This window comes from Salmo salar, chromosome ssa23 (genome assembly GCF_905237065.1).
Source record: "Salmo salar chromosome ssa23, Ssal_v3.1, whole genome shotgun sequence".
NCBI classification, from domain to species: domain Eukaryota; kingdom Metazoa; phylum Chordata; class Actinopteri; order Salmoniformes; family Salmonidae; genus Salmo; species Salmo salar.
The window spans coordinates 29,883,054-29,907,343 of NC_059464.1; the positions used below are offsets into that span (position 1 = coordinate 29,883,054).

Here is a 24,290-nt window from a genome sequence, read left to right on the forward strand (position 1 = left end):
AATAATCCATCCACCTGACAGGTGTGGCATATCAAGAAGCTGATTAAACAGCATGACCATTACTCGGGTGCACCTTGTGCTGGGGGCAATAAAAGGCCACTCTAAAATATGCAGTTTTGTCACACAGCACAATGCCACAGATACCTCAAGTTTTGAGGGAGCGTGCAATTGGCATGCCGACTGCAGGAATGTCCTCCAGAGCTGTTGCCAGAGAATTTAATGTTAATTTCTCCACCATGAGCCACCAATGTCATTTTTGAGAATTTGGCAGTAAGTCCAACCGACTTCACAACCACAGACCACATGTAACCACATGTAACCACGCCAGCCCAGGGCATGCGTCTTCTTCACCTGCGGGATCGTCTGAGACCAAGGGCCGGACAGCCGATGAAACGGAGGAGTATTTCTGTCTGTTATAAAGCCCTTTTGTGGGGAAAAACTGATTCTGATTGGCTGGGCCTGACTCCCCAGCTGCGCCCCTGCCCAGTCAAGTGAAATCCATAGATTAAGGCCGAATGAATTTATTTCAATTGACTGATTTCCTTATATGAATTGGAACTCAAGAAGGTGTTTTGAACAATCTATTAAGCATTAGACATAATGCAAAGAAATTAATCTAGAAGGTTGAAACCTTTTATATTTTTGCTACCTCTACAGTGTTTTGTTTCAGGATCATTGCTAAAAGAACAAATATCTGGAAAATGAAAACCCACCAGAAATCCCCCCGAAAGAAAATAAATGGAGTATGAACTAGAAACGTAAAATAATTTGGTACATTGTAGACATTTTTTCAAAGCATGTTCCTACCTGAAAGATACAATATATTTCTGACACAAAGAAATTGGGGCATGAACATGATACATGTCACCGTTAACTGTCAGTAGCAACAGTGACATCTAGTGTACAGATTAGAATATAAAGTTGTAAATATGTAACAACCATCGACTTTATGTATGACTTACATATTGGGTAACAACAACCAATTATGAATGATCTATGTGTGTGTGTGCGTGTGTTTGTACATTTTATACAATTTCATTGAAAACCCTTTCAGCGATGGCTTAAGTCAAACGTGGCGACCACTTCAATAGTGGAGAAGCAAAATAGATATTGACTAAGTGACGTTTATATGTCTTTGACAGCCAGGTGGGGGTTTCAAAAAGCCTGATTCATGCCTCAAAGACTGGATCAGTGTGAGTGACACAGAGGCCAGGGCTGAGAGAGAACTCTGACACTCTGTCCAATATCACACATAAAATTGACGTAATTACGTCAAAGAAAAATATGATAGAATTTACCATCAGCAAAAAGTCGTTTTTAAATGTCACCCATTAGTAGAAAGCAATGTACTTAAGTTATATGACTAATGTCAATGTCACCAATGAGTGTGTTGGATTACAATTTAAATGTTTAAATGTCAATTATGTTCCAGTTTCAATTATACATAAAATTAAGGACAGGAACTCCTTTGGGAATATGATTTTCAATTGTGAGGCAATACGCTGTTACTATAGGATAAATTTATGTAACTTCTATTCAAATATATGCATTCCACATTTGGACCAACATCTTTACTGCTTTACATATTCTGACAAGCGCCCTGTCAGTGGGAAAATTCATTTTGCATGGCCCGGTGCGCCGGTTGAGTAGAGATTTCACTTAAGGACCAATGGAATGTTACACAAATCCAAACCCTGCTTACCCGGGGCACCGGGCCAGGTAAAACGAACTCGCCCACTCGTAGACGGTACGTAAAATACTTGAATTGTATTTGTCGATCGTGAGAAGTCCCCCCTCTGAAGTACTACGGTTGGTGCAATACAAATGGCTTACGTTTTTTCCTACCTGATTGGGTGAGAAAGCTTTCTGTTTTGGTTGCGTGCCAGTAGCCGTCTGGAAGGGGAGGGGTGCTGTATGACTTCCGGTTTAGGCTGAAATTGACACACAATGAGGAGCAGGGAATAACCTCGCGAAACGCCGCTGTAAATAAATAACGTTAGAAGAATCACTGAAGCCACAGAATCATGGAGAATCAGGTAAAGTGACTTTTGTGTCCCCTCGTGAGTCCTGAACCTTTAACAAAAAAAATACTAGAAGGCTGTGCCCGGGACAGGAATGAATGCCTGGTGCTCGAAAAAATCCTGCTAATCGAACTCATAGTTGGCTCACGAGCTATGCTAGCTAGCCACACACTCAATCGCGTACATCGGTATTTGACATAGCGAGCTGGCTAACGTTAGCTTAACTCAGCATTGCTAGCTAGCCACACAATCAGACGGGCACACAAAGGGATTTCTTGCCTACTTTTGTGTTATGGACGTATATATTGAGAAAGTAGGTTGTATAACTTATTCCTTACCCAGCTCCTAACCTAATTTACACGAGTTACTACCTACTAGGGTTCTCGGCCCTTCGCTAGCTACGTAAATAGCTGCTACAAGACGCCGGTGGAAAGGATTGCTCTTTCCAGGTCTGGGTGGAGGGGAGGGAAGGAGGGGTGTGTATCTAGCGGCGACGAATTGGAATTGAAAAGCGGGAGTTACACCACCAGTTTAAAGGCAGATTGTGCACTAATGAAGATATTTGAAAATCCTCGAGATACAAATTGTATAACAGCTAGCTGGACACTGGTTTGTTGGGGGAAAACTTATAGAGGAACGTCCATGCATGTCCACATTGACTTCCATAGACAGACATTAGTAGGCCATCTTATTTTTCGAAATATCATGTCGGTAACTGACCCGCTGTTACTCAAGCTAGGTAGGAGGTTTCATGCTCATCGTGATAATGCAAACTATTTCCATATCAAATTGACTCATGGAATCCACCTGTGGGAACATGTCACTGTCCGGTGTTACCCCTTTGAAGCATGCTAACAGTGGAATTCCGTGACGACAAGGAAGGACTAATCGTTTTAGCCGGTTTACCGTGATTACTCAAAGTGGCAAACAATATAAAACTGTACACCATCAACAGCCATGAAACACTTAACATAGGAATTGTATTTTTGTACATTTCAAGGTTTGTTTGTTTGGGATGTAGACTTTTAATAAATAATCGTATGTCTGAAATCTAGACCATCACAAATTTGTTTTTTTTTGCTAAATTGCCCACTGGCTGCATGCCTTATTTCTGGAAATGTGATAAAGAATGCTAATGTGCCTTGTTGTGCATCATGACGTCTAGTCTGTACTCTATCGTTGTATGATTTGTGCCATATGAAATCTCAATTCAAAATAATGCACCAGAGATGGACAGGGTCATACCAGATAAATGGTGGGATAGTGACGTGTTTTATAGTTGGAGTAGACTGGAGTGTGAGCTCTGTAAGGGCTGTGGTGTCTGGTGGGCCTGCCCACCTGTACAGAGCTCAAGGTTCTGCAGGTGTGTCCTGTTGTGGTCTGTTGATAGAGTAGTCTGCTGTCTTCCAGCAGCGGAGAAGCAGGTTCTTTTCAGAGGGAGTGCAGCAACGTTTGCCAAATTTTTTTCTTCTTCTGTGTGCCTCATCAAAGGAGTCTTTCATATGATTTTTCCCCTAGTGGAGGTTAACTTGGTTATGAGGGGTGTTCTTTTCATGGCACGTGGGGGTTCATTGTTGTGAGAGTCTGCTTGTCTGCCAAATAGGGCATTTCCCTTCAGAATATCCATTTTAGATCGGGGGGAGGGTCACTTGCAACAATAATGGCGGCTCAGTGTATTTTGTTATCTCTCTGTTGTGGCAGGGAAGTGAACCAAAGGAAGTTACTGAACGTCATACTGTTTCCGTAAATGTTTCAAATGAATCAATAATCTTTATCGCATGAGCATCAGGGTAGACGGTGCTCTGGTCTTTTTCCTCCAGTCAATGCCAACCATCTCGGACCTATTTTGTTTGTGGTGATCTCGGTGTATGAATGGTTGGTCATCTCTGAGCTGGTTTTGGTGATGCCAGTGATCCTGGAGAGCTGGTTGGTTGATGGGCTCAATGGCTGCTGTACTGACCCAGGGTGTGGTAGTGACTGGAGTTTAAGGGCATTACCGCCACAGAATGGCTGGGTGAGACGGGGGGGGCTCAGAGTCCCAGACCAGCTCATCTCAATCCTGTCCCCTAATCCCTCCACTCAGTCACAGCACATGAGCACTGTGGAGAGAAGGTGCCAAATCCCCACATTCTTCAGGCCAGGACATAAAGTGACTTTTCTGTCCCCTCGTCCCTCTCTCTTCCCAATCCCTCTTTAGTAGCTGTCCCGATCGCTGCAGCATGTCATTTGGATGTCCGTTCAACTACTATCATTGTTCTCGGTAACGAATCACAGTCTGTAGTTTCTGATGTGACCATCTCATAAAAACCAACTTTGTTTTCTCAATTGTAGTATCAAATAATTTAAATTTCCTATCTAAGCTACTAACTTGCGATGAGTGATCAATTTCAGATGCTAATAGTTGTTTTTGTTTGTCTGACCTTGTGTCTGCAGTGCACAGTGCAGGTGAAGCTGGAGCTAGGACATCGAGCCCAGCTGAGGAAGAAGGTGACCTCAGAGGGCTTCACCCATGACTGGATGGTGTTTGTGCGAGGGCCTGAGACGGGGGACATACAACACTTTGTGGAGAAGGTCGTCTTCAGGCTGCACGAGAGCTTCCCCAAACCCAAGAGAGGTGGGTCAGACAAAACACCCTCGCAACAACAGCACTTGCTCGTGTGCAAACACACACGTACCTGGCTGAAACTGGTTCTGTGACTACTTTGTTTGTTTTTGTCTGGGGAGGGGAGAGGGGTTTCACTATGGATGTAACAGTTCACTGATGCACTTTGGCCCCCGATTCAAATGTTTAAGATACAAGTGCATCGGACCATGGACCCCAAACCGATCCAAATGTAGCATGCATAGGTCAGAAAATCCATTAAAACGTTATGAATCACCAGTTCACTTTTTTTTAATTTTTGCTCGTTACATTTTTTCTACCTTCCGAAAAGACCTAATCTTTTCTGCCAACTGATGCGTCCACTTCTTCAGGGTCGAACTGCATGTAACTGTGTTGACAGTCATTGATCTACAAATCATTTTGGATTCCGAACAACCCCAGTCAATATCAGTAGCCTAGTCAAACTGTGCTCTGTGCCCAGCTTTGTACGCTGACCAACGCGAGGTAGGCGGCCTGTTCCTGATCTTGCACATCTGCGCAGCACCTTCAGCTTTCAAATAATAAAATGGCTTGCGTGATATTACTCTTTATTAGTTGAGTGACAACCTATGTAATTTGCTAGGTTATTGTTATCATCTATGTGCTGTTGAAAATGACGTTTTACCAGAATAAAGGTAAGCTACCGGAGACAACTGTCATCTGACTATAGCCTTCCTGCTGACCCTGGCTTACAATATCGTTTATTTTGATTGTTCATCATCAGTAATAGTTTTGGTAGTTTTGCTTTAAACAATCCGTGTATATGGTCATTTTTAAATATACAGGATAAATTTGATAATTTCACAACGAGGACAATAATCACTTTTGCAAGGCGCACTGCATGGCCGACGCCAGAAGAGAAGATCTCGCCGTTAAAAACGTCCAAACGGTCAAACCCATTTGATTTTGAGATGGAGGCTGAAATCCAACGTTGTGCTAGCTATATATTCATTGGCTATGTCATTGCTAATTTGTAAACGATATACAGTATATTGATACATTACTAGGTCACACTTCATCTGCAAAAAATACTAGTTAATTAGTGGGTGATGGTGATTTCAGAACCAAAGTTGGGGGGACAAAAAACAGGCTACATTGTCCCCCCTAATCTGGTAGTGGGGTGGTAGATGCCTTATGGCTCAGCTCTGGTGCCTGTATAGTACATACACCATAGACATTAACACAGACACAGAAGTGATCTCGTACAGATCCAGCTCAGAGGCCCAGCTCATGAGCTCCATCAGCAGCAGATTTGTATTTAGAATGGAAAATGAATGTGTTTATGCAACAATTGTTAGTGCATCTATTCGTTCTCTAATCAAACCAAATTGCACCGATTTAGTTTCAAACTAAAACGTATCGGAGCCCATGTATCAAATCGTCTTGAAAGGGAAAGATGCACATCCCTAGAATTCACCTTGACAACAATTTTAAATCAATATTGATAAACGTATTCTACGGTAGTGTGAAGTGCAAACACACAGAAGGCCTTCGGAGCGTTGCCTACTACGTCAAGCATGCATGTTGCTTGGTCAGATTTTGTCCTTTTGTGCTGAACTTCAATAAACATGATGTCTTCTCTGGTGTTCTCCAGACCAGGCACATCTCGTCTCATTAAGTCACTGCAAAGCTTTGGGTCGTTGTCCACAGTCATTATGGTTATTGCACATTATTGCTCCCATAAGCTTTTAGCTTCAGGTTGTAATGACTGACTCTCAATGGGAGGCTGGCACTAGTTCGCCATTAGCCTTCTCGCAATGGCCGTTGATGTTCTCCTCCTGAATGTATGTTGATGTGCTGTCGTTGTTTCTGCAGTATGCAAGGAGCCACCATACAAAGTGGAGGAGTCGGGCTATGCTGGGTTCCTCATGCCCATCGAGGTCTACTTCAAGAACAAGGTGAGAGCTCCGTCAGAGCCTCTGTAATGGTACTATGTTAACAGTGTCAATCTATCCCTCAGGACATGGGCCACTGTTACATGTGATTCCTAATGGATTAGAGTTCCTCTGGTGCTCTAGGCCTTCTCCTGAAATCAAATCTGACATAGTTCTCCTACAATGGCTTGTTTATATTAACCGGCACCATCTGAATAAGATGGGTGTTTTTCTGTGGGTCGTTGGTCAATATTCATGTCATTTGGTTTGTATTTAATGTGTCTATTTCATTTCCTCAATGGTTCATGTGCTGCTTTTAGTCTGTCATGTGACGTATTTGTGTGTGTGTGTAGACACCAGGTTTAGGTGCCAGTCATACTGGGGCTGTGTGTGGTGACACTGGTCATGCTAGTAGTGGGCCTTTGGTTGCTGGTCTGGCTGGTGTCTTGTCAGCTGTCTGTCTGGCTGCAACTCCTCTTCATGTCACTGTAGCGCCTGTTTTTAAAAGGCCTTCAGTTTATCTGCCGTGAATGTTTTTACTGTGTCCTGTATCAGTAACCCTATGACTCCTGGCATGCTCTGAAAGTGGCGGCTGATCAGAAAGAATCCATTTGTTTACCAAAATGTTCTACTGTTTGCTGAAGTTCTCTCCCATTGGGGAATGTTAGTTCTTATCAGTGTGTGCACTCCAGGTATGCCTCGTGGAATCGCTTATTCTTACTGTTAGCTGATAATATTCTGATAAGGGCTTGGCGGGGCTAATTAGATATGTTCATTATTACTTACAGGAGGAGCCCAAGAAGGTGTGCTTCAACTATGACCTCTTCCTGAACCTGGAGGGGAACCCCCCTGTCAATCACCTGCGCTGTGAGAAGCTCACCTTTAACAACCCCACCCGGGAGTTCAGACGCAAGCTGGTCAAGGCTGGAGGGGTGAGCTGGGGATGGGGTACAGGATGGATGTGTTAGAATAAGTGGGAAGTGGAATGGCAAGAGGGAATGTTGTTGGCGTGTTTCAGGGTTGAATTGAATTCAAACAATGAATTGGGATTTAATTGGAATTGGTCACACCCTGCAGAATTTGAATTGAAGGAAGTAGAATTTAATTCAAACCAATTGAACTAGAACATGAAAGTCTCATTCATTTGACAAATATTTTATCAAAAGGAAATGCCACTTATTAATGCAAAGAGTACACACATACCATTTCACATATTAGTTTGAGTAGAACGCAAAGATGTCAAACTGTATTTTCTTTGTCATGAGATGTTAGATTGTTCCCTTCCATACTGCAGTGTTTGATCAAATGCATTCTGGGAAATGTATTCTGATATTGAAAAACATTAAGGGAATTATGAATGATTTATAGACAACCCACAACATGATCTTAAAATATTTTCAGACCACTTTAATTATTTAAAATTGTTTTAGGACCATGAGTTTTAAAAATTAAATGTTATGCTTCAAACTTATACTACATGGTACTGATAACCAAACATGACGTCAAAATAAACATTTATATGGTGATGTGTAGAATAAACAAACATTTGAATTTCCTTGAATTAAATTCTACTTCCTTTGAATTCAAATTAAATTCAGCTTTCTGTGGGGTGTGGCCAGTTGAATTGAATTGGAATAAAATAGCAAATTGCAACTCAATTCAGAATTGACCCCAACCCTGGTGTGTTTGTTCACACTCTTCTCCCTATTTGTTTGTCTCTCAGGTCATGGTGGTGCCTGAAGGGGCGGAGGCGGTGTCGAGGCCCAGTCCAGACTACCCCATGCTCCCCACCATCCCACTGTCTGCCTTCTCAGACCCCAAGAAGACCAAGACCTCCCATGGATCAAAGGTGAGCAGCACTTCCTAGCCTAGTACACTGATAAGAAAGAAGGCGTAGGAATGTGTATAGGATTGCTCAACCAGTCAATACAGCAGAGGGTAGGGAGAATAGGAGAGTAGAATACAGTTGCGATAAGGGACGGCAAACCTGTGTGTCTTTGTTTCCCAAGCCTTTAATCGTATAATGGGATCCTTTCATTAATTCAGCTGGACTTCGCTGCCTACTCTAGGTCACAGTTGATCCCAAATAAACCTGCATGATTACAAACATCCTTTCCTGGTTTAGCATTTACCACCCTGTTGAATCATCATAGTACAACATGGACGATGTTCTGCGTATGGATATGTGCATGCATGTTGTGCCGAGTATGTGATCGGGGTTGAGCGGTTGGAAATCCAGGTCCTCCAACCGCTCCGCTAAAAACAGCTCCGCACTCACAGAAGAGAAACTGCCGCTCCAAATTTGCTCCATTCATTAAAATCACAATTTAATCAACACCCATCTATTTTTGTGACTACCTGGACCTACCATTTGGTTTTGAAGTATTGTAACCAAGCCATATGATTTGAATGAAAAGTATTTTAATTAACAGGAAATGATGAATGTAAGAAGCGATCATCATTTCAAATAGGCTACGTGTCATATTAAACACTCTAAATAGGTCAGGAGCCTGACAGGGAGTCTGAGAAGGAATGGAAATGTATTATTTAGGCTGTATTTAAATTATCTCAAGGCTATAGCCTACAAAGAAATACATTGTTAAGCATTTGCGAGTGCGACACACTAGGCAGGTAAGGAGTCAAGGACATTAAGCACTCAGCATTTAAACAACATTTAGTTGTATTAAATCATTATAGTCTATAAATTGCGCATATAGGCTGTGACTTAGAATTAAATACAAATTAAACAAAGAATGCTTTATTAGGCTCAGTCTACAGCGCCTCTTTTAATTCATTTTTCGAAACATGAGTTTGGCCCGTCTGTGGCTTCAGGCTCATGTGATGGTGCCTGGAGAGCAGGCCAGCAGCAGAGAATATCCTCTCCTCACTTCCCGAGCCACTGGTGAATCTAAACACCCTATTGGCCATTCTTGCCAGGCTGGGCAGAGATGCAGAGTTGTTATTTTCTATAGGTGAAGGTTTTTAGTTAAAATAACCCAATCAAAACAGAAAGCTAATTGAAAGTTGGAATATGCCAGGCCAATTGCACCAAAATCAATTATGGCCTATTGTGTAGATAATAGAACAACAATAAAGGAAACTTTTAAGAGATTACATTTTTTGTTTATAAATACTTGGCTACAATGACACACTTAATTAGCTACCCACCTTGTTCCTTTCTTTTAGGATGTGCACATAGTAAGTACACCATCATGCTTTCGGGTTGTGTCTTTTCAGAAATCCACAATGATTCTTTAGTTGTGGACATCACCGCATTCCCTCTCTTGCTTTTGGTCATCTTGATTTTGCACTTGTGTGTTTGATCAGTTTCTTTATGAAAATATTTTTTGCGAACTCCATGACGGTAGCTAAAGCAAGGGGCTATAGCAGCACACGAGTAGACTACAAATGCATTCTGGGCCGGACAGGCCCTGAGCTCGTGAAGTGAACTCTTTTGAAATGAAATTGGAGCGGGCGGGAAGGCCGATGCTCCAGCATTTAGGAATATTGCTCCGCGCTCCAGTCAAATTGGGTACGCTCCTCACTCTGCCCTGCTCACATAGAATGTTAGTCCTTCAGTGGGCCTTTGGCTAAGTGCATTGACACCAGAGTGATTATCATAGTGATTGATCTGCTCAAGTATGATGCTCTCACTCAGATCTTTCTTTGCTGACAATCAAGAAATATGTGGCGGAGCACCTGTGTGAATGGCCAATACTTACCTTTATTATATATATTTACAGCCCAGCACCTAATTGAATAGGGATGTGACTTTGATATCATGTGTACTTGTCCCTGTCTTTAGGAGCCCAGTAAAGAGGGCAGTGCAGGCAGCAATAAAGGGCCCAAGCCCCACAAGCTGACCAAGGAGCACCGCGAACGGCCCCGCAAAGACTCTGAGAGCAAGGCTGGGTCCAAGGGTGACAGCGACCGCGACGGGGGAGGAGGGGGCAGCAGCAAGAGCGCCCGCGAGCCCTCTTCTTCCTCGTCCAAGAAGCCAGCAGAGATCAAAATCAAAGATGAGGGCAAGGTCCTTCCCAAGGCTGCCTTCAAAGAGCCCAAACTCACCCTGAAGGAGGCCAAGATGGAGGGCATGTCCCCCAAAGGAGGGGGGGGGGAGGGGGCGGTGGGGGAGGAGGAGGGGGGGGGGCCCGCTGGAGTCCAAAGGCCCCGGGAAGCGGCCCTCCACTGTGGAATCTCCCAAACCCAGTGCCAAGAAGCAGAAGAAGAGCAGCTCAGAGGGATCTAAAGGGGCAGCTGCAGGGCCCTTCACCGGAGCCTCTCCCCGGGTCTCCTCATCGTCTGCAGCCGCCCCTGGCTACCCAGAGAAGAAACCCCCCAAGGAGAAGGGTCGTTGGCCCAAGGGCAGCAAGGCCGACACTCAGGAGGTCAAGGAGCCCAAGAAACTGCCTGAGTCTGACGACTCCAACTCTGAGGATGAAGCCTCATCCAAATCAGAGCAGTCAGCCCCCTCCAGTCCCTCTAACTCCAGCTCCAGCTCTGATTCCAGCTCAGAATCTGACTTTGAGCCTGGACAGAAACAAGGCCAAGGTAAGCCTATCATTCTCTAGACAGATAACATGGGATTTACACATCCGCTGGAGAGGACATTCTGACACATTGGTTGTCTTTAGGGGGCATGGTTTGTGCTTTAATGTAGGAATGGTACTGTCGCTAATTATAATATTTTTCTAATATCCCACTTTTAGGCTGAGCTATTCAGATGTTTAATTGATGGTTGTGTTGCGTCAAATATGTGCATTTAGCAAACGTTCTCTGTTAACGGTGTGTACGTACTCTAGGCCCGCTGCGCTCTATGGTGGAGGACCTGCAGTCAGAGGAGTCAGATGACGACAGCAGCTCTGAGGAAGGGACGCCTGTCAAGACCAACCCGCCCAACCGTGACTCACGGTAAGTCTCTCTCAATTTCTCCCCATATCTCACTCTTTACGTTACTGTGTCATAGGCCTCTGATGCCTCTGTAGTTAGGTCATTTTCACCAGTTAGTCTGATCCTTAAGAAATTAGCATTGCTTGACTGTTAATGTTTGTGGAATTATGAAACACAGTGTGTCTGTATGTCTCTAGCAAATAAGCACGTGTTAGCTGTTCTTTATAGGTGTTACTTTAAAGATTTTAATAATTTGAGCTGCAAACACCGATTGGACTTCTTAATCCTTTAGCAAAACGTGTGCCCACCCACCACCTATATACACAGGCTACCTGTGCTAAATGGGGCACAATGAGAGCTTTCTGCCTCTGTTCCCTGTCAGACTGAGCCTGGACAGCGAGAGTGACAGCAGTGACGGCTCGCACCGCCCCAGTCGAGACCCGGTGCCACCTCCACAGAAACACAGCTCCTCCAATAACAAGGTAAAGCTCGGCTCCCCCGCAGTAACGGGGTAAAGCTCGGCTCCCCCGCAGTAACGGGGTAAAGCTCGGCTCCCCCGCAGTAACGGGGTAAAGCTCGGCTCCCCCGCAGTAACGGGGTAAAGCTCGGCTCCCCCGCAGTAACGGGGTAAAGCTCGGCTCCTCTAATCTCTCCCAGGACTGGACTGTTTTCTCCGTCTCCATTGTCGCTCCAGATTTCTAATTCTATTGTTTCTCCTTTGACAAAATCCCCATCATTAAAGGTGCTAACGTTATAAATTGGATTTTAGAGAATTTTTGCATTGTAATTTCAGAAAACATCCATAATATATCTGCCACTAATAGTGGATGCCGCTCCGGCGGGAGAAATCAATAGGCAAATTTCACAGCCAATCACAACACTGGTGGGTAAGTAATAATGTGAAACACTATCATTCCACTATTAAAGCCAGCTATAATATGGACATTGTCAGAAGTTACGATGTAGAAATTCAGTTAAGTTCTATGTGTAGCACCTTTAATTATATAATTTCTCCTTCAAACCGGTATTTAAAAAAAATATATAAACTCAGCAAAAAAGAAACGTCCTCTCACTGTCAGCTGCGTTTATTTTCAGCAAACTTAACATGTAAATATTTGTATGAACATAACAAGATTCAACAACTGAGACACAAACTCAACAAGTTCCACAGACATGTGACTAACAGAAATGGAATAATGTGTCCCTAAACAAAGGGAGGATCAAAATCAAAAGTAACAGTCAGTATCTGGTGTGGCCACTCTTCCACCAAGGCACCTGCAAGTTCCCGGACATTTCTGGGGGGAATGGCCCTAGCCCTCACCCTCCGATCCAACAGGTCCCAGAAGTGCTTAATGGGATTGAGATCCGGGCTCTTCGCTGGCCATGGCAGAACACTGACATTCCTGTCTTGCAGGAAATCACAAACAGAACGAGCAGTATGGCTGGTGGCATTGTCATGCTGGAGGGTCATGTCAGGATGAGCCTGCAGGTAAGGTACCAGATGAGGGAGGAGGATGTCTTCTCTGTAATGCACAGCGTTGAAATTGCCTGCAATGACAACAAGCTCAGTCCGATGATGCTGTGACACACCTGTCCAGACCATGAAGGACCTTCTACCTCCAAATCGATCCCCCTCCAGAGTACAGGCCTCTTTGTAACGCTCATTCCTTCAATGATGAACCGCGACTCGTCAGTGAAGAGCACTTTTTGCCAGTCCTGTCTGGTCCAGCGACGGTGGGTTTGTGCCCATAGGCGACGTTGTTGCCGGTGATGTCTGGTGAGGACCTGTCTTACAACAGGCCTACAAGCCCTCAGTCCAGCCTCTCTCAGCCTATTGCGGACAGTCTGAGCACTGATGGAGGGATTGTGCGTTCCTGGTGTAACTCGGGCAGTTGTTGTTGCCATCCTGTACCTGTCCCGCAGGTATGATGTTCGGATGTACCGATCCTGTGCAGGTGTTACACGTGGTCTGCCACTGCGAGGACGATCAGCTGTCCGTCCTCTCTCCCTGTAGCTCTGTCTTAGGCATCTCACAGTACGGACATTGCAATTTATTGCCCTTCCACATCTGCAGTCCTCATGCCTCCTTGCAGCATGCCTAAGGCACGTTCACACAGATGAGCAGGGACCCTGGGCATCTTTCTTTTGGTGTTTTTCAGAGTCAGTAAAAAGGCCTCTAGTGTCCTAAGTTTTCATAACTGTGACCTTAATTGCCTACCGTCTGTAAGCTGTTAGTGTCTTAACGACCGTTCCACAGGTGCATGTTCGTTAATTGTTTATGGTTCATTGAACAAGCATGGGAAACAGTGTTAAACCCTTTACAATGAAGATCTGTGAAGTTATTTGGATTTTTACCAATTATCTTTGGAAGACAGGGTCCTGAAAAAGGGACGTTTCTTTTTTTGCAGAGCTAATATATATTTACTTATTTATTTAACCTTTATTTAACTAGACAAGTCAGTTAAGAACAAATTCTTATTTACAATGACGGCCTACCAAAAGGCAAAAGGCCTCCTGCGGGGACGACACATGTCAACACAGCATGGTAGCAATACAACATGGCAGCAGCACAACATGGTAGCAGCACAAAACAGGGTAAAAACATTATTGGGCACAGACAACAGCACAAAGGGCTAGAAGGTAAAGAGAACAATATAACACGCAAAGCAGCCACACCTGTCAGTATTCCTAGCACCACAACAGGAGACTGGTGGTGTGTGTTAAGATTTGCTCTCCTAAAGCACCATCCTTCCCATTCTGATCTCTGTTTATCTGCTTTCCATTCTTTCCTCCATCTCTCTGTCTCTGTGTTCGGTCTCTCTCTGAGCAGGTCTTGGGCAGGAAGAGCCCAGACATCTGCAGCCGCCCAGAGAAGGTGCTAAAGAAAGGATACGAGAAGGTAGGAAGGGTAAATAATCACAGTTTACATTACCTTTGTTTCTTATTTTTGTGTTCAAACATCTGTTTTAAGTGGTTATATTACCAGTGTAGTGTTCAAATTCTACGATACTGCTCTATCACCACTATTATAGAGATATCACTACCAGCTCACCACTCCACGTATTCCTGGTGTAAAACTGCAGTAGAAAACACTGGTTAATCAGTAATCATATACCTAATAGTAGACTCAAGGACTGCACCACTAACCACAAACTCCCTTCTCTTCCTGTTCTCCAGGCCTACACAGAGGAGCTGGTGGATCTCCACCGCAGACTGATGGCTCTGAGGGAGCGCAACGTCCTACAGCAGGTATGGAGCCATAACTAGCCCTGTGTGTGGTCAGGTGGACGTGTTACAAAACATACTTTCCCATCACACTATCAGGCCACGCTATTGTGTTATCATCAATGTGATATTGTAGTCATCTAAGTCCTCTCCTCTCCTTAGATAGTGAATCTTATCGAGGAGACGGGCCACTTCAACGTGACCAACACCACCTTTGACTTTGACCTGTTCTCTCTGGACGAGACGACCGTCCGCAAACTACAGAGCTACCTGGAGGACACAGCCACGTGACAGCAAGCCCGTAGCGCAGTCCCTGGACCCCCACTGGGGGGGAGTAGTAACAGAAGCTACAGCCACACACCAGACAGAGCTAAACCACAGAACAACAACAGAACACACACTTTCACTTGTCGCTGGAGAAGAACAGAGGAACGGGGTGAGGGGAGGAGAGAGGAGGTCAGAGTAAGAGAGAGCAGCTATGCCACTGTCCCTCTAACCTGGACTGGACTGGAGGACAGGACTAGGAGCTGGCCTGTCTGGACTGGGTCTGGCAGGAGACGTATTATATATGTTTCTTGTGGAGAACAGCACAGCAGCCTGTGTGCAGAACTGTGGAATGCGACCACTCGACTCTCCCTCCCCTCCCCCCTCACTTCTAGCCTTTGCAAACCCAATACTTCCCCCCTCTATCTCCTCTCTCCCCACTCACACTCCCTTAGTCGACACAACACTCCTCCCCTCCCCCTCCTCTCAGCTGGGGTTCATATCTCTGTAGGAATTTTCCTGTCTGGGTGAGCGTGTGTCTGGGCGAGCGTGTGTCTGGGCGAGCGTGTGTCTGGGCGAGCGTGTGTCTGGGCGAGCGTGTGTCTGGGCGAGCGTGCATTTCAGAGGCTTTAGGGGGATGATATTTTTGGTTAGTGACTCTTTTTAAGCTTGAGCACAAGCAACAGCCCTTAAACACACACACACACTGTGAGAAGCATTTGGGTCCCATTCCAGAGTGTCTTCACACATGCAGGTACGAAGTTGTGTACGTGCTTGTTGGTGGTAGTGTGTTTTAGATGGGGTTCATCTCTTGTCTGTTCAGTTTCCTTTCACTCCCTCTTTGAAAGCTGAACCTTGACACCCCCTCCCCTCTTCTATCTTGATGTGCATGAAAGGGCTCAACTTCTGGGGAAAGGATCACTTCTGAATTGCCTTTTTAGTGGTGGGGGGTGAAAAGCCGTGACAAGTAGCCATAGTCTCCCAGATCCAAGAAAAAAAAGGGGCCACGCTTTTTTACATTTAATTCTTGTACTGATACGTTTGGAGTATTTTTGGATTGCGGTTCAGATACCTGTGAGCTATGAATGTATTCCTGTTCATTTTCTAGGGCTAGCAACAAACCTACTATCCTCTTAGTGCCTTTTATGTCTATCCACTGACACTGGTTAAAGAGCAAAGTCCTTCCTCTGACTAAATGTTAATTGGGAAGCCTGAAACTCCAGTTTTGTCTTAACAGTGCCCTCTCTTGAAATCAGTTGATGCTCCTCGTGCGGTTTGTCTGCAGATTTGAAGCTTCTTCCAAGGATCTATCTCTGCTGTTATAAGGAACATAAGCCTTCCAGAAATCCTAAGACACTGTGCATTAGCAGTGGTCCTTTAGGGAAGTTCAGGCGTCTGCTCCAAATGATTGCCTTTTCTTTCCAGATCGTGATATGAATGGTTGTATAGCTCATGTTCTGTTGTCTGAGGTGTAGTTTTCTATGGAAAGGGACCGTGCCAGACCAGGCCTATCACTCAGTCAATCTGTTAGACATGTTCCTCTTACTGTAGCCCCTCTAGCCTTCACATCCACTGTGGTTTCACACGCAGACTAATGAGCTGTCTCTTCTCTCTTTGGGTGATCCCCTCCCTGCTTCATTCCCCCCTCACTTTTCTTTCTGTTTCACCTCGTGAACAGTTGTATTTATTCTAATGCTAATAGCTTTAATAGTTATGTCCATTCTGTTGCCTGCCTCTGCAAAGTGCACACTCACCTCTCTGGCCCTTCTCTGTGAGGGTGCTGTGGTGTTGAGGACTCTGAATGTGTGGTTCTGTTCTAGAGTGAAACAACAACCGCCTTATGTTCCTCTCAGCATCCACTCTGCTCTGTCCACCACCCTTTTATTTGTCTGGGTGTGCCTATGTCAACAAGTCCCCGCAAGTGATTTTTAAGATGAATTTGCATCTGTGAGTGTGATAGATTGTGTGTGTCAAGCGAGTGGAAAAAGAGAACGTTGCTTTCCTCTTGTGTGTGTGAACTTTTAACTCCCAAGTCCTAGTTCATGAACTCTACCCCTTGACCGGGGGCACTCAGTTTTTCCCTTGTCATGGAGTTGAGGCACGAAGGTGAAGGGGGTGGGGGTTGGGGAAGGGCCGCTGAAGGGTTGAGTGGCAGGGAGCTCTGTGCAGCTCTCCCAGAGAGAACCTCATCTACCATCTACGAACAGTCAATCTTTTATTTATGTACCTCTGCACTTTTGGCTGTGGTGACTTAAGTAATTATCTAAACTGTATTTTTAAGAATTTTATACAATATTTACATGCAATACAAATAGATTTTTTGCCAACGTTTTTTAAAATTCTTATTTAATTGTTTTTATTTGTATTGGCATGTTTTGTCATTCTACATACAGAAACATGCTGTCAGTTCTGTTAATTCTAGTGTTGCGTCAAGGAAAACTTCCCTAAATGTTGTATTGTGGATCATAGTTGTTGCAGTTAAACACCACGGAACAGGTGTTGGGAATATGTTTGATGTATGAGCTAACCATGTCGATATCATCCAGTATAATTATATCAAGCAGGAAAAGGTGGACTTTTCAGTGAGAATAAGTATTTTTATGTGTATGTCCTATTATAATTTGAGTGTTTTTAACTCAAAGTGAGGCAGCGTTCTATTTGTCCGTACTCTATGAGGTATGGTTACGAAGCCCAGGCATAAACTGTCACCCCCCCCCTTCAAAATTTCTCTGTATTTTTATCCAATTTCGATCCCTTAAACTCTTAAATAAGAACACCATAGGAAAAGATACCATGCCAATTCAAACTATATTATATAGTCTATCTATATATTTAAATGTATGATAAGCAAAGGTAGACTATCTACTCTGGATTTTAACAGGAAAAAAATACAAAAAAGCAACGAACTGTTCCTTAGGAATGTGAGGTGGCATGGGCAGAGGCCCGTTTTCTGTATCACTGGTTATTATACGTGTCTCTAACCAGGTTTCCATCCAACCTTTTTATGCGAGTAAAGTACATGTCGGATAAAAAAATATCATGACCGGCCTAATGGAAACAGAACCTTTTTCCGGTAAACTTTACAAATGTCGACAAAACAATACTCTGGACAAGGTGGGATATTTGTGTGTAGGTAAAATGAATTATGAACGAAATGTATCTGGAAACTCATTTATGCGCAAATATTGATAAATACATCTGGAGTCACGCGATGACGTGTGGTTCTCCCTCTACGATTCGTCGGGAAAGCATGCCGTTTATTAAATTACAGATTAAATGAATAATTATAATCTCCGACCAGTGTTTCCCAACTCCGGTCCTCCAGTGCCCCCAACGTCACACAATTGTATTGTATCCCCGGACAAAAACACCTGATTCAATTTGTCAAGGACTTAATGATTAGTTGACAAGTAGTATCAAGTTTGCTTGTCCTGGGCCACAACAGAAACAACACACCGAGTTTTGGAAACCCTCAGCTAGAGCTCAGGTGCCAATACCAGATTGGGCACACTCACTATATAACGCAAAATGCTTTGTTAGAACCATCAGTAGAGTAAAAAAAATACGATGGAAACTTTAATAGTATTTTTTTATTCGGTACATGGGAATTTAACCGCAACATGTATTTATTTGAACGTGCCATACGTCATCATGCACAGTCTTTTATTTGCAACGAGTCAATTTGATGGTAACGCATCTCTGGTGGGAAAATGAAATGTTGTTTTTATGCGGATTTTAGAATATTCGCATGAAAATCTGTCGCCAATTGGATGGAAACCTGGTTTATGACAGGGAACGTGTTAGCTTTATTTATCAAGGCAGGGTTTGCTGACGGGAAGGGGTGATAAAGTGCTACCATGGGCTGAACGGCAGAACAACACGATTTGGTATTTTAAACTTGGCATACGATGCCACCATGTGGCCATACAATGCAAGTTGTGTTAAGGACAAAAATGTTATTTTAATGTTATTTTTTATTTTGAAATCATATATTATTAATAAAGTCATTGAGTACTGTCTGTCGTTGTTGTGGCTCTTAGATGACCAGTGTTTGAACTTCTGAACTCTGGATGGACTCCATTTGAAGGGGTGAATTATATAGGTCACATGGGGATCATTTCATGTTAAACAGATTGTGTGGTGAATCGGGCACTGCAGAGTTAAAACGGTTATGCTGACAAGGTTTATGCCGCATTCAAAACAACTGGGAACTCGTAAATATCCGACTTCTGTGCGTTCATGACAACTGAGAACTCTGAAAAAATAGCTCTGACGTTTTTGAAGGTCATCCAATTTGGAATTCCAAGTCGTAAACAATTTCAAGAGCAGGGGTTCCCAAACTTTTTTTTTTTTTTTTACAATCCTCACGTCTATTTCCACAAAGAAAATGTTGCCGTTTTGAAGCTAATGTATATGCATTTCTATACATTTTGGCATGTCTAATGTTTATTCATGTCATACTTGAGTGACCAAAAAAATTGCAACAAAATCTATTGTCTACAAAAACCGAAATAAATCAAAATGTTAGCTGATATCTGCTAGTGGATCTGGACATTTCTGACAAGTTATAAATCGCTCTCTAAGGTATGCAATGACTAACATGACAAGAGGAACTGACGATGCACTCCCAAATTTAGAAATAGTTTTTTGTGCATTCTACTATTACATCTTTCAAGAGTAAGTTTAAAGCCGGACTGAGTAATAACCCCCCCCCCCAAGCTGCACGCCTCACATTTTAGGAACCACTGTTCTGGAGCTCTGACTTTCCGAACTGAAGAACACTGACGACATGATTCGACCTCGTTTTTTCTCCCCAGAGTTCCCAGTTGCCTTGAAAGCACCTTTATAAATAAAATGGTTTTCTAAGTGCTATGAGGATGCTTTTGTATTTTTTATTTTGCCGTTAAAAGCATGTTTGTTTTTTCCAATTAATATCAAGTTATGTTTTCATCCCTTTTAAAGTAACAGCCTAGTGTTTCCATGACCTATCATTACTTACAATATGAGTGAAATAGTTTTCCTTCCAGAAAATGGTAATTCATTATTTTAAAAAGCTGTGTTGGAATGGTGTGGGCTTACCCCAACAATTGTATGATGTGGGTGTATATGTCAAAACATATCTTTTTTGACATATAACATTTTAAACCTCTCCCTGACCCAGTCTGTAATACCTACATTGAACAAAAATATAAAGTGTTGGTGTCATGTTTCATGAGCTGGAACAAAAAATCCCAGAAATGATCATATGCACAAAAACCTTATTTCTCTAAAATTTTGTGCACAAATGTGTTTACATCCCTGTTAGTGAGCATTTCTCCTTTGCTAAAATAATCCATCCACCTGCCAGGTGTGGCATATCAAAAAGTATGATCATTACACGGGTCGACCTGGTGCTGGGGACAATAAAAGCCACTCTAAAATGTGCAGTTTTGTCTCACAACACAATACCACAGATGTCTCAAGTTTTGAGGGAGTGTGCAATTCAAATGCAATTTTATTTGTCACATGCGCCGAATACAACAGGTTACCGTGAAATGTTTACTTACAAGCCCTTAACCAACAATGCAGTTCAATAAATAGAGTTAAGAAAATATTTACTAAATAAACTAAAGTCAAAAATAAAAAGTAACACAATATAACAATAACAAGGCTATATACAGGGGATACCGGTACCGAGTCAATGTGTGGGGCTACAGGTTAGTCGAGTTAATATTTACATGTAGATAGGGGTAAAGTTACTATGCATAGATAAACAGCGAGCAGCAGAGGTGTAAAAACAAAGGGGGGAAGGGGTGTCAATCTCAATAGTCCGGGTGGGCATTTGATTTAATTGTTCAATAGTCATCTGACCACTTCCATATTGAGTGAATCACTGGTACTTCCAGCTTTAGTTTTTGCTTGTAAGCAGGAATCAGGAGGATAGAATTATGGAGGATAGAATTATGATCAGATTTGCCAAATGGAGGGCGAGGGAGTGCTTTGTATGCGTCTCTGTGTGTGTGTAGTGAAGTTGGTCTAGAGTTTATTTTCTTCCTCTGGTTGCACATGTGACATGCTGGTAGAAATGAGGTAAAACGGATTTAAGTTTGCCTGCATTAAAGTCCCCGGGCCACTAGGTGCGCCGCTTCCGGATTAGCATTTTTTTGCTTATGGCCTTATACAGTTTATTGAGTGCCGCATTAGTGCTAGCATCGGTTTGTGGCGGTAAATAGACAGCTATGAAAAATATGGATGACAACTCTCTTGGTAAATAGTGTGGTCTACAGCTTATCATGAGATACTCTACCTCAGGCGAGCAATACCTTGATATTAGACATCGCACACCAGCTGTTATTGACAAATAGACACACACCACCACCCCTCGTCTTACCGGACATAGCAGTTCTGTCCTGCAGATGCACGGAAAACCCAGCGAACGGTGTATTATTCGTGTCATCATTCAGCCCCGTCTCGGTGAAACATAAGATATTACAGTTTTTAATGTCCCGTTGGTAGAATAGTCTCGAACGGAGCTCATCCAGTTTATTCTCCAGTGATTGCACATTGGCCAATAGAACGGATGGTAGAAGCGGGTTACCCAATCGCCGACAAATTCTCACAAGGCACCCCGATCTCCGCCCTCTGTCTTCATGCGAATGATGGGGATTTGGGCCTGGTCTCGGAGAAACAGTTTATCCTTCACATTGGACTCATTAAATAATCTTCCTCCAGTTTGAGGTGAGTATTCGCTGTTCTGATATGCAGAAGCTATTTTTGGTCATAAGAGATGGTAGCAGCAACATTATGTACAAACAATGCAAAACAAAGCCACACAAAATAGCATATTTGGTTAGTGTAACCGATGTGAAATGGCTAGTTAGTTAGCGGTGGTGCGCGCTAATAGCATTTCAATCAGTGACGTCACTCGCTCTGAGACTTGAAGTAGGGTTTCCCCTTGCGTTGCAAGGGCCGCGGCTTTTGTGGCGCGATGGGTAACGATGCTTTGTGGGGTGTCAGTTGTTGATGTGTGCAAGGGTCCCTGGTTCGAGCCCGGGTTGGGGCGAAGAGAGGGACGGAACCTACACTGTTACATTGGTGCCGTGACCCAGATCATTGGTTGCTGAGGAAAAAGGAGGAGGTCAAAGGGGGGGTGAGTGTAACCGATGTGAAATGGCTAGTTAGCGGTGGTGCGCGCTAATAGCATTTCAATCAGTGACATCACTCGCTCTGAGACTTGAAGTAGGGTTTCCCCTTGCGTTGCAAGGGCCGCGGCTTTTGTGGCACGATGGGTAACGATGCTCCGTGGGGTGTCAGTTGTTGATGTGTGCAAGGGTCCCTGGTTCGAGCCTGGGTTGGGGCGAAGAGAGGGACGGAACCTACACTGTTACATTAGGAGCCCGAAAACGGCATCCATCCCCTCCGGCGCCATTCTCTCTGACTGAAGGAATGTCCACCAGAGCCGGTGCCAAATAATTGAATGTTCATTTCTCTACCATAAGCCGCTTCCAATGTCGTTTTCGAGAATTTGGCAGTACGTCCAACCGGCCATACAACTGCAAACCACATGTAACCACGCCAGCCCAGGACCTGCACATCCAGCTTCTTCAATTGCGGGATCGTCTGAGCCATCCGGACAGTTGATGAAAGTGGGGTTTGCATAAACTAAGAATTTCTGCACAAACTTTTGTACTGGCCCCCCGTGGGAATCGAACCGACAACCCTGGCGTTGCACACACCATGCTGGCGTTGCAAACACCATGCTCTACCAACTGAGCCACAGGCTGAGTATAGATATCCCTCTAGTGGTGTGGGGTCTATACTCAGCCTGGTCTCAGGGTAGTAAGTTGGTGGTCTGTTGATATCCCTCTAGTGGTGTGGGGTCTATACTCAGCCTGGTCTCAGGGTAGTAAGTTGGTGGTCTGTTGATATCCCTCTAGTGGTGTGGGGTCTATACTCAGCCTGGTCTCAGGGTAGTAAGTTGGTGGTCTGTTGATATCCCTCTAGTGGTGTGGAGGCTGTGCTTTGGCAAAGTGGGTGGGGTTATATCCTGCATGGTTGGCCCTGTCTGGGGGTATTGTCAGACGGGGCCACAGTGGCCCCCGACCCATCCCTATCTCAGTCTCCAGTATCTATGCTGCAATAGTCTATGTGCCGGGGGGCTAGGGACAGTCTGTTATATCCGGTGTAATTATCTTGTCTTATCTGGTGTCCTGTGTCAATTTTAAGTATGCTCCTTCTAATTCTGTCTCTCCTGTCCCGGAGGACCTGAGTCCTAGGATCATGCCTAGGACTACTTTGCCCGAAGACTCCTGGCTGTCCCCAGTCCACCTGGCTAGGGAACCCTGACCTGTTCACCGGACGTGCTACCTTGTCCCGGACCTGCTGTTTCTGACTCTCTCTCTCTCTCTCTCTACCGCATCTGCTGTCTCGACTTCTATATGCTCGGCTATGAAAAGCCAACTGACATTTACTCCTGAAGTACTGACCTATTGCACCCTCTACAACCACTGATTATTATCTCACCCTGCTGGTCATCCATGAACGTTTGAACATCTTGAAGAACAATCTGGCCTTAAATGGCCATGTTCTCTTATCTCCATGCGGCACAGCCAGAAGAGAACTGGCCACCTCTCAGAGCCTGGTTCTTCTCTACGTTTCTTCCTAGGTTCTTGCCTTTCTAGGGAGTTTTTCCCTAGCCACCATGTTTCTACATCTGCATTGCTTGCTGTTTGGGGTTTTAGGCTGGGTTTCTGTATAGCACTTTGTGCTGTATATCACTGCTGATGTAAAAAGGGCTTTATAAATACATTTCATTTACATTTACAATTCCCTTATCCAAACGGATTACTTATTTACCTAGCTTTTATCAATAGTGCTTTTCAAGTTGTAAATTACAGTGCATGGAGAATGGTGTTATTTATATCAGAAAAAACTTTAGATGCTTTTTCCACTTGGAACTGCTGGACCTTATTCAGGGTTTCCTTGCGTGTAAAGGTGGTGGAATTATTAGGGACACTTTTAATTTATTCAATCTCCACCCAAAATGAATATCATGCTATTATCATGCTTACATTCGCATAGAGAGAAAAGTGCATAAAAAGGGAATTCCATTCCATTTTCCGAGCACTTGAATCGGGCCTATACCGCCCCAACAAATCCACATATGCTCATCTCACATTTTGTCCTGAGGTTTAGTGAAAATATAGCAGTTTGAAGCTAATTTCTCCCAAAAAATAACCATGGGGGGTAATCTGTGCCTATTCGGTAATCATGCCCTGCATCGACGGGGCTGTAGTAGAGCAGGTCGAAAGCTTCAAGTTCCTTGGTATCCACATAACGAAGGAATTAACATGGTCCACACACACCAACAAAGTAATGAAGAGGCACGACAATGCC

General features: G+C 43.9%; 1 protein-coding gene across 1 annotated transcript; it reads left to right on the forward strand.

Annotated features, from left to right (window-relative positions):
- Positions 1-1,893: 1,893 nt before the first annotated feature.
- Positions 1,894-18,934, forward strand: LOC106584372 (protein ENL). The gene is made up of 12 exons (XM_045706167.1): positions 1,894-2,036; positions 4,455-4,635; positions 6,478-6,560; positions 7,325-7,468; positions 8,260-8,385; positions 10,342-10,662; positions 10,697-11,087; positions 11,339-11,447; positions 11,809-11,908; positions 14,257-14,325; positions 14,604-14,675; positions 14,814-18,934. Exons 1-12 carry the CDS (start codon positions 2,025-2,027, stop codon positions 14,940-14,942), a joined length of 1,737 nt encoding a protein of 578 aa, XP_045562123.1. The 5' UTR covers positions 1,894-2,024; the 3' UTR covers positions 14,943-18,934.
- Positions 18,935-24,290: the final 5,356 nt, after the last annotated feature.